The 12,838-nt window shown below is 38.6% G+C and overlaps 1 protein-coding gene across 22 annotated transcripts in view; it reads left to right on the plus strand.

Moving 5' to 3' along the window:
- The window catches only part of LRRFIP2 (LRR binding FLII interacting protein 2), a 106,981-nt gene that overhangs the window by 15,142 nt on the left and 79,001 nt on the right, over positions 1-12,838 (plus strand). For all 22 annotated transcript variants that reach the window (XM_043595792.1, XM_043595795.1, XM_043595797.1 and 19 more), the window contains one exon: positions 6,260-6,403. In XM_043595792.1, the coding sequence (XP_043451727.1) occupies positions 6,314-6,403 (90 nt within the window). In that variant the 5' untranslated portion in view covers positions 6,260-6,313. The remainder of the gene's footprint in view (positions 1-6,259; positions 6,404-12,838) is intronic.

The raw sequence follows: 12,838 nt of genomic DNA on the forward strand, positions 1-12,838 counted from the left end.
GTACAACTCTGAGAAGAAAACATAGGAATACGTCATTGAGATATTTGGGTAGGCAGTGCTTTTTTAGGAATGACGTCAAATTGAATGAAACAACAAAAGAAAAAATAGGTAAACTGACTTCCTCAAAATAAAAGCTTTTGTGCTTCAGAGAACACCATTAGGAAAGGATATGTGGGGGGTGCCTGGCTGGCTCAGTTGGTTGAGTGTCAGGTTTCGTGAGATAAACCCTCGCATCGAGCTCTGTGCTGGCAGTGCAGAGCCTGCTTGGGATTCTCTCCCCCTCTCTCTGCCCCTCCCCTGCTCGCTCACACTCTTTGTCAAAATAAATAAATAAACATTAGAAAAAAATCACATCTTTACTGCATGCTTCCCTATATCTTCCTAGTGTTTGGTTTTATCTTTGTTTTTTGCTGCCTAAGGTTCTGTTATTCTCCCTAATACTTTGTTTTTTGTTTTTTGTTTTTTGTTTTTTTTTCTGTTCTGCTTTATGGCATGCTTTTAAGTCTGACCTGTCCTCAGCAATATGTACTTTTCTCTCCCTTCCTTTCATCCTCTGAGTGTATGTCTATACATAACATTTCTGGGTTGTTTTTGTTTTTTTTGGGTTTTTTTTTTAGTATAGTTGACACACTGACATACTTTTTAAAAGGCATAGGAAAAGGAGAGAATTTGATACTAGAAAATGGTTTACTTCTCAGGGCATACTGAGAATACAGTTGTTGGTTGAGAGCACATCTTCCTAATATGGGTTCTGCACAGTTGATGAAAATAGTATTGTAAATCATGTCAAACATACAGCCCATTAGAGCTAATTTCTTTAAACATGGTTAGCAAGGAAGGAAGTGCAACCACTGTATGTCATCTTTATGAAAGTAGGAAATGGAAAGATCTGCAGTTGTTTTGGGTGTATGTGAGCAGTATGTATTCAAAATATGAGACTTTAAATTTTTGTTAATTCTTAGGACTACTGAGTGTGGAAGTTGGAGATGTGATTATACAGGTTCTCATGGAAATATAAAATACAAGAAATATAATAAGCATTGTATTTTGTAAAATGTAAGCTTAATTTAACCATTCTAGGTTTTAATATTCTCCTGAGATTTAGTTTGTGTTTAACATCTACCTTTCATGTTCTGCCAGGTCTTCCAATTTTGCCTCATACATGCGTATTTTCTTTCCTTCTTTCCATCTTTCTTTTTTAACGTTTGTTTATTCTTGAGACAGAGCGTGAGTGGGGGAGGGGCAAAGAGAGAGGGCCACAGAATCTGAAGAAGGCTCCAGAGTCAAGCTGTCGGCACAGAGCCAGACGTGGGGTTCAAACTCAGAAACCTTGAGATCATGACCTGAACTGAAGTCAGACGCTCAACTGACTGAGCCACCCAGGCGCCCCCCATATTTTCATTTTATACTTAGCCTCAATTTCTAGATGTACCTTTTATTCTTTCCGTAGATTCTGTTAATGATTTATTCATTTTGTGAATCTCATCTAGATATTTGCAGGATTGATGTCTTTAACTGTTAATTCTTTCCTCTTGCCTACCTGCCTACCTTCCCTCATGCCTCCCTACCTCCTTCCCTACCTCCCTCTGCTGCCGCTTTGCTCCTCCCCTGCCTTTCCCTCTTCATTTCTTTGTCTTCTAGCCAGCAATGGAGCCATTCTCTCCTTTGCCTATAATCTTTCTAATGTATACATAACTATTGGCATTCTTCTGTACCGTGATTACAGTAAAAATCAAGATTTTGGTTGAAATTCCCAGTTCCCATATCTTTTGTTCCCTTGGTTATCTACCTTTCTCAACCAGTTATTTTTTCTAACACTTTATTGTACACATTTTGAAACATACAGAAAAGTTGAAGAGAGTTCTACTGTGAACACTCATGTACTTACTACCTGGATTCCACTACTAATATTTGATTATACTTTATCTCCTACTATCCTTTATCCATTCCTCTATTTATTGTTACATCTTTTTTTGGGAGCGTGGATGCATTTCAAAATAAGCAGCAGATATCACTCGCTTCAACCCTAAATATTTACCATGTGTCTTATTAACTAGAGTTTAGTGTTTGTTGAGAGGAATTTTTCTTTTGAGGTAAAATTTACATTGAAAGATCTTAAGTGAACCATCATTAAATGACCTCTATGTTCTAAGTCATTTGTGTTCTCATAAGGGCACTAACTCCCATCATAAGGCCATACTTCTAAAACTTGTGTATTCATTTGGATTTTCAAAAATAAGACTTTGAATACCACAAAACACCTTAAAATTTTTTTCTTAAAAAAATTTTTTTATTACATAAAAGTGCTACATAGTATAATGATTATAATTTAAGGTGTTTCTATTTTTTCTAGATTGTTCCATGCTTCAGCAAATATTCTTAACATTGTTAATGATACCACATAATGCATGCTGGAGGAAATAACTTGAGGGTGTTTTTGTTTAGTTAAGCGTGAACATGTAAAGAAAGGCAAGGATTGCCCCTTTGTCTACTTCATAAGCTAAATGTGTAAAGAGATAGTTAATTTAACACGCTTGAAACATTTATGGAGTGCTTTATGAGTTTATTGAGTGTTCGCATTTGTCTGAACTCACTTGAGCCTCCCGTTCACCGTGTTGGATAGCTGGATGGTTGATCTGTCTGTGCCGTGAGTGAAGAAACCAAGGCTCAGGCACGGGAAAGGGCAGGGTAGCCGTTGAACTCAGATCCTCTCCCTTTAAATTTAGTCCAGTAGCAACAGCTGTGCTCACATTCGTCTTTAGTTCAAGTGCCATTCCAGCTGCTGGGATTTGCTGAATAACTAGCAAATGTTTTATTGCGCAGACTGGCGTTAACTGTAGTGAGGACCCTGACACAAAGACCTAGGCCAATATTTTGAGTTCCCCAGGATGAAGTACTCAGATATAAAGGAGCTGCAACTATTGGGATCCAGACAGAACTCTCTAAGTGGGCTATATTTAGAATGTGACGTACTGATACTACATCCCCGTTCTGTTCGCACAAAAGTGAACAGTATCATGATTTAAGTGTCACTTAATGTGGCATAATGCCTGTTTTTCAGAAATCGATTGCATGTGAAGCTCATTGGAGAAGAGAAAGCCTTGTTGATCTGTTTTGGAAGGTTTAGGTTTCACAACATCCTTGAAGGTACTTCCCTACTTTCCCTTAGGTAGCAGATCCTTAATGACAAAAGCAGCTGGAGAAAATCAGCTTCACATTGGGTAACGGACTTGACAAAATGTGGGCAGTTTTGGTTTTGGCGGTGGATGTAAAGGTTTAGCTCTTGGTTTGGTTGATACCATTAAGGAAAAGCTGGAAGAGATGAATATGGCTCCTGAAGAATGTGGACTTGAGGAAACCTTGCGATAGAAATTTACTGAAAGTCCTTCAGGATCCGAAACTGGAAATAGTCTATTTGAGATCACCTTTTGAGTCTGTATCCTTATTTTTGTCATTTTGAAGATAGATTGCATAGGAGCTGAAAAGCTTTACCCTTTCTAGTATTAGTGAGGATGTCTGCCTACAGAGTACAAATCGTGTAATTCTTTCAAAAATGTTAGATTGCTTTTTGACATAGGTAATGGTTGATCTGCCTCATGTGCACCTGAAAATGGTGATAGGACCTGACCAATGAGTCATTGAAACTAGATACTCCCTACAGATAAGACAAGAAGGACAAGGAAGACCAGAAGTTGTTCCCATTTCCCGCTTATCCTGTGTTTCTTTTTTCTTGTCATCTTTCTCGCCGGGCTGGCTAGCCCGGAGCCTGTTGGGACAGTTTCGTTTGGAGCATTTTTTTTTTTTTTTAATTTTTTTTTTCAACGTTTTTTATTTATTTTTGGGACAGAGAGAGACAGAGCATGAACGGGGGAGGGGCAGAGAGAGAGGGAGACACAGAATCGGAAACAGGCTCCAGGCCAGAGCCCTACGCGGGGCTCGAACTCCCGGACCTCGAGATCGTGACCTGGCTGAAGTCGGACGCTTAACCGACTGCGCCACCCAGGCGCCCCACGTTTGGAGCATTTTTAAGAAAAGATAATTATTTATGTAAATCTGTGTGCTAGGAATATCCTGACAGGTCTGAGGTCTAGGGCAGTGTTTGTTGAGAAAGAAGGAAATGGGTTATGGAAAAAGAGGAAAAAGAAATACATTCAAAAGAGTGTCTCCAGCAGTGGCTTCAGATAGTGTGTGTCAGCTGTGTGGTGTATGGGGCCTAACTTGGGTGTGATCCACTGTGGGCCACTTTCTTCTTTGAGCCTTGGACCCGAGTGTTTTTATTACTTTTTTTAAGTGCATCTCTCCCTGATGTTGTTGGAATGCTAGAGAATCAAAAAGAAGAAGAAAAAGCGCAGCCATAATTCTTTTCCTTCTAATGAAACCGCTGTTAAACTTTTGATAAAATCTTAATTTCTTCTGTAATTATCTTTATGTTCCTGGAATTAGAAAATGCCTGCTTTTGTCTCCTGTTTCTGTGAATTGCCTTTGAATGTGCCCTTGGAAAGCTAGCTGAAGGACAGATACTGGGTGATATCACTGTGCATCGGTTAAATTGTCACTCCTGTCTTTGAAAAGCGTTACCTGCTGCTTTTTTTCTCAGTAGGTGACTAGTATTTGTGCATTGTTACTATTAAGGTGTATGGTCTTTAAAATGATGCTGAGCATGGGGATGACGGGAGACTTTTGAAAAACCAGCACCGAGCTTTTCAGAAATTGTCTCGATTTGTGGCTGGGACTTATCAGCTGCTGGTTTCAGGCCTACATTCTTTCTCTTTGTTTCCATTGCTTATCGTGCCCAGATAGATTTTCTGTGGCAGAGTAATGAATTATCATCCGTCTTCATTTTGATTGACAAACATAGCATGCTAGCTATGTGGGAATAAGAAATGGTGTCAGATAAGAGGGGAATGGCCTGAGTTTTCATTGGAGAAGACTTTTTTTAGAAGAGTTAATTGATGAAGTTCTATTTTAGTTTGCCTGAACCAAGTAAATTCCAACACATTAAAGTCACTTGGAGTTTTATATAGTTTATTCTACTGAGACAGACTTACATGAGAATTCCTTTGTGACTCACGGTGTAATGAAATTTTGTCAGTTTATTTTGTTAAAGCTAGGAAAAAAATTTTTTTAAGTTAATGAGTATTTTACTAAATGAGCCGTACTTCTCAGGAATGTGTATAGGAGAGAGGGAGGTCATGCAAATGGGGATGCTTTTTCTCATGGGAATCTTTAATTTCAAATACCATGTATTTGGAAGGTTAGATGATCTTTATTATCCTTATTATTTAATCCTGGCAGATGAATTTTTCTTCTCTCTTTTGTAAAAATAGGTCTCTTTCATAATAACCACAATAATAATAGATCCACAGATACATTCTTAATCATTGGCCTGAGTCAGTTTAATTTGTCACTGTATCTTTGGCACTTTCCACAGTACCTGGCAGTGACAGGCACTCAGATATTTGTTGTGTGGACAGTGTTAGTTATTGTTAATTGCAGAATAATAAGCCTTCATTTGTTCTTTTACGTGGTAATAGTTTAATTGGAATTGTTTCTTAAATTACATTAAACAGCCAACTTACCTTTGTAAGTTTAAAGTTCTATACTAAAATTTCTTGATATGTTTTTTCAGAGCTTTAGACTGAATGACTTTTCTGAAATTTTTTTTTTTTTTTTTTTTTGCTCTGGAATGGGAATAAGTTTCAGAAATACCTGTATTAATTTTATACTGATAAGTATACTGTATACTGATAAGAATTCCTACTGACCGCAGTTTTCTGAGGCTAATATTACCACACATTCTAGTAGGTTGCCGTGAGTAGTATGGTAAAAAAGTATAAATTTAAGTATTCTAAAATTTATTGGCATAATTTGATAGTGGGAAAAAGTATCTGGTGACTAATTTACATGTAAATTAAATACAGAAATATAACTTCACATTTCTTTTTTTTTTTTAATTTTTTTTTTTAACGTTTATTTATTTTTGGGACAGAGAGAGACAGAGCATGAACGGGCGAGGGGCAGAGAGAGAGGGAGACACAGAATCGGAAACAGGCTCCAGGCTCTGAGCCATCAGCCCAGAGCCCGATGCGGGGCTCGAACTCACGGACCGCGAGATCGTGACCTGGCTGAAGTCGGACGCTTAACCGACTGCGCCACCCAGGCGCCCCTAACTTCACATTTCTAAAAGCAAATGTATAAAGGAGCTTTAAAGTGATACAAAGAGAAACATCCTAAGTTATTCTGTGTCTGTTTATTTCAGGGCTGAAAACAGTGAAATCACGTTTCACAGTTAAGGAACTGTTAAGAAGACAACATGGGGACGCCTGGTTCTGGAAGGAAAAGGACGCCTGTGAAAGACCGATTTTCTGCAGAAGATGAAGCTTTGAGTAACATTGCCAGAGAGGTGTGTCTGGAAACCCCCCTCCCAACACTGAGTCTTTGTAAAAGCCCGGGGGTGGGGGGTAGATCTCGGTAGACTTTCTCGTTAACTGAGCTAATTTCAGAATGCTTACTGTGAGATGTTATATGTGGCCTCGAAATGATGTGTTGGAGTGAAATACGGTTCCATCTCTTTATTTGGCTGTTCCTCTTACCTGAAATTAGTTTTTCCTTTTATTTGTTGCGGATTACTTTGAGGTACCTGTTGGAATGTTTTGAAATTTGTAATTAACCTTCATTATTGAAACTTAACGTAATTAGAATGTGGCAAATCTGACAGCTGTATCATAGAAACGCTCATGGGCTGTACCGTTAACATATTCCAGGAGGCACCGTATAAATGTTGACGGAAACAATCCTTATTTGGTGTCTGCTCAGATTCAGTTGCTTTAGCCGGGTTTTGAAATACTGCGTTGGAATTTTTATGTTTAACTTTTAGCTAATACCAGAGCTTCTGCAGCATTTTTGTTTTGGTTTGTTGACAACTTAGGAGAAAGAAACAAATGGAAAGGGCTGTCACCTTTGAATCACTGGCAGCATTTCCTGTTGCATATTGGAAATTTAAGATAACTCCCAGCTGTGATTTCTTAGTGAGGTGCCAACTTTGTTTCAGACTCTGACTCTGTCTGCAGCTGCAGACCTGACGGTAAACTAATCTGGCACGAGAATTGGGTAGAGCATTATTAAATTATATTCTTTTTGTGAGGATTAGGCCCTCACCACTTCCTCTTTGTTATTCTTAGTAAATAGCTCATTTAGGGCTAGTGCTGTTTCCTTTTGACATATTATACGGTCTCTTTTTGATCCAGCTCTTTGTTAACTTTTTCCTCTGGTCAGCTACTCAGTTAGCTTTTGAATTAGAAGTCAAATTCTGTAGAACGATGTTTGAGGCAAAGACAAAAGTGATCTAAAAACGGTTGACAAAATTGTGATATTTAAAAAAACTCAAGTGAGGGGCGCCTGGGTAGCTCAGTCGTTAAGCATCTGACTTCGGTTCAGGTCATGATCTCACAGTTCGTGAGTTCGAGCCCCACATCGGGTGAGCCTGAGCCCCAAACTGGGTGAGCCCTGCTTCTCTCTCTCTCTGTCTCTCTCTCTGTCTCTCTCCCTCTCTCTCTCCCTCTCTCCTCTTTTTCTGCCCCTCATTCACTTGCGCCCCCTCTCTTCCTCTCTCAAAAAATCAAGTGAGCTATTTTCAGATAAAAGGGTAAAAGATATTTGAAAATGGAATGAAAAGGAGTTATAGCGATGTTAAGTATTTGCAAAAATGAGGCATTTTGGGAGCCACATAGTTTTAGTTGAAAACTGAAACTACTCAAAATGTTTACCTCCCAAATTGGAGAGATTTATCCAGATTTCTATAAGGAAAGCAAATGTGAGCACCTTCTAGGCTTGTCTGTATTTTACTAAATGTTTCAACTCTTTTTTGGATGTGACACTTCATTTGCAAAAGTGGGTGCCTTTAAACATTTAACACTTGCATACTTACTATGTGACAAATACTATTGTAAGCATTCAAACTGCATTAATTCATTTAATCTTCACAAAATTCTGAGATTGGTTTTATTATTATCTCCATCTTAACAGATAAAGAAACCATCTCACAGCAGAGTTAAATATTTTTCCTCAGGTCACATAGGCAGGAAATAGCAGAGCTTGGGTTCAAACACATGAAGTCTGGTTCCAAGGTCTGAGCATTCAAACACTCGCTATGCTATACTGTTACTCAATATTCTCCAACTCCCCCAGTTTGTTTTCTGTAACTTTTCATGATTTTGAAAGTACTTGCACATCTTGATTCTCATAATAACTTTGTGTGTTAGGTAGGATAGGTATTGTTATTAGCCTTATTTACAGACAAGGAAACAGATGAAGCTGAGATGAATGTCTAAAAGGTATGAGACCTGGGGCTCAAATTCAGCTCTGTAAAGCCATTGTTCATTCTACTGTACCATACTCTTCCAGAATAGGCAGGCTTTGGAGAGTTGTAAGTGTGGCTTTTAATTCTGGCCCTGTTAGTTGCTGGTTGAGTAATTTTGTTAAGTAGCTACTGTGGATTTCAGTTCCCTCATCTGTAAAATGGGAACAGCATTGTCTTCCTGTATTAGAAGGCTGTTGTGGCGATTAAAGGAAATAGAGCATGTAAGCCTTTAGCATAGTGTTAGGCTTGCAGTGGCTATTTTGTTGCTTATTAATGTCATAATTGAAAGTGAGAATACAGGTAAAAGAGTCTTTTTTTTGTAAAAAAAAAAATGTAGTAAGATAGGTGTTCTAAAACATTTTTGATTGCCAGACTCAGGGAGATTTTTCAGCGTTCAGATTCCCAGGCCTTACCTGTGCTTGCGAATCTGAATCTGTGGGGGTTGAGCTCAGAAACCTGTGTTTAAGTGTGTGTGCACGTATGGGTATGCACAAACACCTACACACACACTTCCTCCCAGAGGATTTTGATGGCCAGTCAGGTTTGGGGACCATGAACCAAAATACACTTGGATGGTCAGTTTTTTATACTTCCAGGTTGTTTTCCTCCCTGTATATTATTATTTTGCTATGCAATAACAAATTTAATCCGATTATTAAATGATAAGTTATAGTATAATAATAAAAGTTATTACTATAAAAGGGTTTAAAAGGCCAGTATTTCTAGTTTATGTTTCTGTTTTCAGAGCTCTCAATATGAATATACCATCTCCAATAATCTGGTCAAAAAGCTGATCTTAGCCTTCAACGTGAAAGGGACAGTTTTTACTAAATTGACGACTTTTATTTGCACGGGTGCCCAATGTGTGATGTAGTGGTTTGAAAACTTTAGAAGTTCGGCAGTTTTAACAATTCTTTCATATATTCCTTGTGGTTATTTTTCTTTCCTTTACAGTTTTCATAGCCAATTCTTAATTGTCCATTCATACATTGCTTGGTTGACACTCGCAGATAGTCCTTAATCCTTATTTTCTCCTTTCACTCACACACACACACACACACACACACACACACACACACACACACTACATGCCTGAAGTTAGGAAGAAACAAAAATGAACAGAACCCTTATCATTTTTAAAGAGGACAATAGCTTAATCCTTTTTTTTATAGTTAAATTTTAAGTGTTTAATTTTTCTTTTCTCACCTCACATTGCTTTTTGCAGTAGACAGGGAATGCCATAAATACAGAAAAACAATCTCTTTTTCCTCCTGCTTACTATTTGCTCAGGTTTCTTTGCTCCTCAGTTGATCCCAAGTCAGGGAACTGGGGAGAATGAAGAGGAAAAGAAACAAAAGGCATAAATACATTCTGCAGACTGGATAGTTTGCCTGCTAAATATGGAACTGAGTACATTGTGGTAAAACACACACAAAACCTAGCATCTTAACCATTTTTAAAATGTAGGATTCTGTGACTTTAAGTACATTCACATTGTTGTGTAACCATTATCACCACCCATCTACAGGGGTCGAAGTCTTTGTTTTGTAAGACCTGTGTACATTCTAAGAAGGACATTTAGAAGTTTGAAGATTGCTCTGGGAAGGCAGGAATGTGGATGGATTTAGAAGTCCCACCATGTAGTAGGCATGTGACTGCTCTGCGGCTGGGGGCGGGGGGGGGGGGGGGGGGGGGGTTGGTCTGTCACAGCTCTCAGAAGAGCTCAGAGGAGCTGAGTCAGAAGGGTCACCAGCAAGTCCTCTAGGGCGTCAGGAGACCAATGCGGATTCTTTCCTTTCTTGCTTGTTTGGCTTTGGTTGTTCCAGAGGTTTGGGGGAAATGCAGTTGAAGCATGGACTTTAAGCGAAAATTACCTAACAGCACAGAGTGTATCAAATTGGGAAGCCTGAGGCCGCTGGCTCTCCAAAGGAAAAAGATGGGGGTTGGGCAAAAGCTACTTATGCCGCCTTACTTGCAGTAAGTTTGGTGAATGTTATGGTGAGTGTTCCCAGAGGAAGTTAAGCCTTTGAAGGGATAGCAAACAGTCTTTTTAAGGTATCAAGAAGCCTGGAATATTACTAATCTCCTTGTTTTGGAGCTGAAAATACGAAGAAAACATGTTTCATGCACATCTCTCCAAATGGAAGTTATCAGAACATTGCTTAATTTCGGATCTTATGATCTGAGAGTCCTTCCAGCTCTAAAATTCTGTGATTTCCCTTGAGATCCAGGACCCAAAAAGATTCATGCTCTTAATGGACAGTTCTCTTAAATCTAAAAGATCAGTGACGAGCATAGAAATTGATTTTATAGGAGCTGGAGTTGGAGTCTAGCAAATGGAGTGTTCAGAGACTTGTTGAGCAGATGTACATCTGGATGTGTTTGGAGCATATACCTACTTGTGATAACGAAGGAAGGTTTTATTTCTTTTCAACATTTGTGGCTGCTAGAGCTTTCAGATTTCATTTTTTAAAAATAGCTTTATTAAGATATAATTCACCCATTTGAAATGTTTTTGGTATGGTTTTGAAATGGTTTTTGGTATTTTACAACATTATTTTTTAAAAGTTGTGATTATAATATATATAACAAAATTTGCCATTTTAACCATTTTAAGACTACAATTCAGTGGCATTCATTGCATTTACAATGTTGTGTAGCCATCATCACTGTCTATTTCCAAAACCTTTTCATCACCCCAGATGTTAATTCTGTAGCCATTAAGTAAGAACTCCTCATTCCCCTTCTTCCAGCCCCTGGTAACCTTTAATCTATTTTAGGTCTCTAGGAGTTTGCTTAATTCTGGATATTTCATATAAGTAGAATTATATAGTATTTATCCTTTTGTATTTGCCTTTTTTTCACTTGGCGTAAGGATTTCAAGATTCATCCATGTTGTAACATGTGTCAGAACTTCTTTCCTTCCCCCTCCTTTAAATTACTTCACTCCTTTGTTATGGCTGAATAATTTTCCACTGTTTGATATATTACATTTTGTTTATCCATTTATCTGTTGATGGTCAGTGGTTGGATTGCATTTTGCTGCCTACAGAAGTAATAGTCATCCAGGCATCTAGTGTGAGAATCAGAAGCTTGTGGGTTTTGATTATGGATTAGCAGCCTGAATGGAAGGATATAAAGGGAAGAATTGTGCTTATAGTTTAAAAGATACTGTCCAGTGTTATTGTTTTGTATTAAAAAAATGTTTTTAATGCTTTTGATTGTTTTTTTTTTTTTTTTTTGAGAGAGAGAGAGAGGGAGACACAGAATCTGAATCAGGTTCTAGGCTCTGAGCTGTCAGCACAGAGACCAATGCGGGGCTCGAACTCACGGACTGTGAGATCATGACCTGAGTGGAAGTCCAATGCTTAACCAACTGAGCCACCCAGGTGCCCCTGTTTTCTGTTTTTAAAGTTTGTTTGTTTGTTTGTTTGTTTGTTTGTTTATTTATGGGGGGGATGGAATATGAGTGGGGGAGGGGCAGAGAGAGAGAGAGAATCCCAGGCAGGCTCCATGCTGTCAGCACAGAGCCTGATGCAGGCAGGGCTCACACACCATGAGATCATGACGTGAGCCGAAGTCAGATACTTAACCAACTGAGCCTCCCAGGCACCCTTCCTCATCTGGTGTTATTGTTTTCTGGAATGCTAACTATAATAGGTTGGTAGAGCTAATGGTCCTGTGGTTACCTCACTATTTTTTACTTGAGTAACGTACTCATATTTAGGATAAATTAAGGATGAAAAACTTTTGACAAGGATAGCAGCTTTTGAAGATGCAACTATTGTGAATTACCATAGTCACAATATTTATGGGTGTTAATACCATCTATCATTTAAGAATAGAGTTGAAAAAAACTGCACAGATGTTGAATGTCATCCATTCAGTATGCACATCTGTTCTCTGCAAGCACATGTATGAGGGATGTGGGGTAGACACGTCTAACACGGTCGTTGCCCTCGTGGTGCTTAGATTCTACAGGGGAAACTACATGATGGACTAGCCCAACTTTCAGTTCCTTTTTTTTCTTCAAAATTAGTATCTACATTTTACACGGTAATTTCTTTTTTTGTCTTGTAAGCTGTGATTGTCCGTGCTGATCAGCGGCATTCTTAGAATCAAGGAAATACGGTAATCTGTTTGCAACTGTGTTAAGTGCTTTGAATAAAAAGTAAATGCTTTTATTAAAGAGTGTGTGGCAGTGGGGCTTGACATGTTTGGGGGCTTTGGGAAGGCTTCCCTGAGGAAGTGCCCTTTCAACTGAGTTCTGAAGAATGAGTGGAATTATTGAGGGGAAAGGGAGTTGCCAGATGCAGGTAAGAGCTTTCCAGTCAGAGGGAAGAATGTGTGACAAGCTTTTGAGACTAAAAGAGTATGGAGAATTCGAAGAATAATAACAACAGCTAATATTTACTGATTCCTGAGCTTGTATTATGTACCAGTCACTGTCCTAAGTTCTTTAAAGGGATTTAGTCCTCA

Source organism: Prionailurus bengalensis, chromosome C2 (assembly GCF_016509475.1).
Source record: "Prionailurus bengalensis isolate Pbe53 chromosome C2, Fcat_Pben_1.1_paternal_pri, whole genome shotgun sequence".
Taxonomy (NCBI): Eukaryota; Metazoa; Chordata; class Mammalia; order Carnivora; family Felidae; genus Prionailurus; species Prionailurus bengalensis.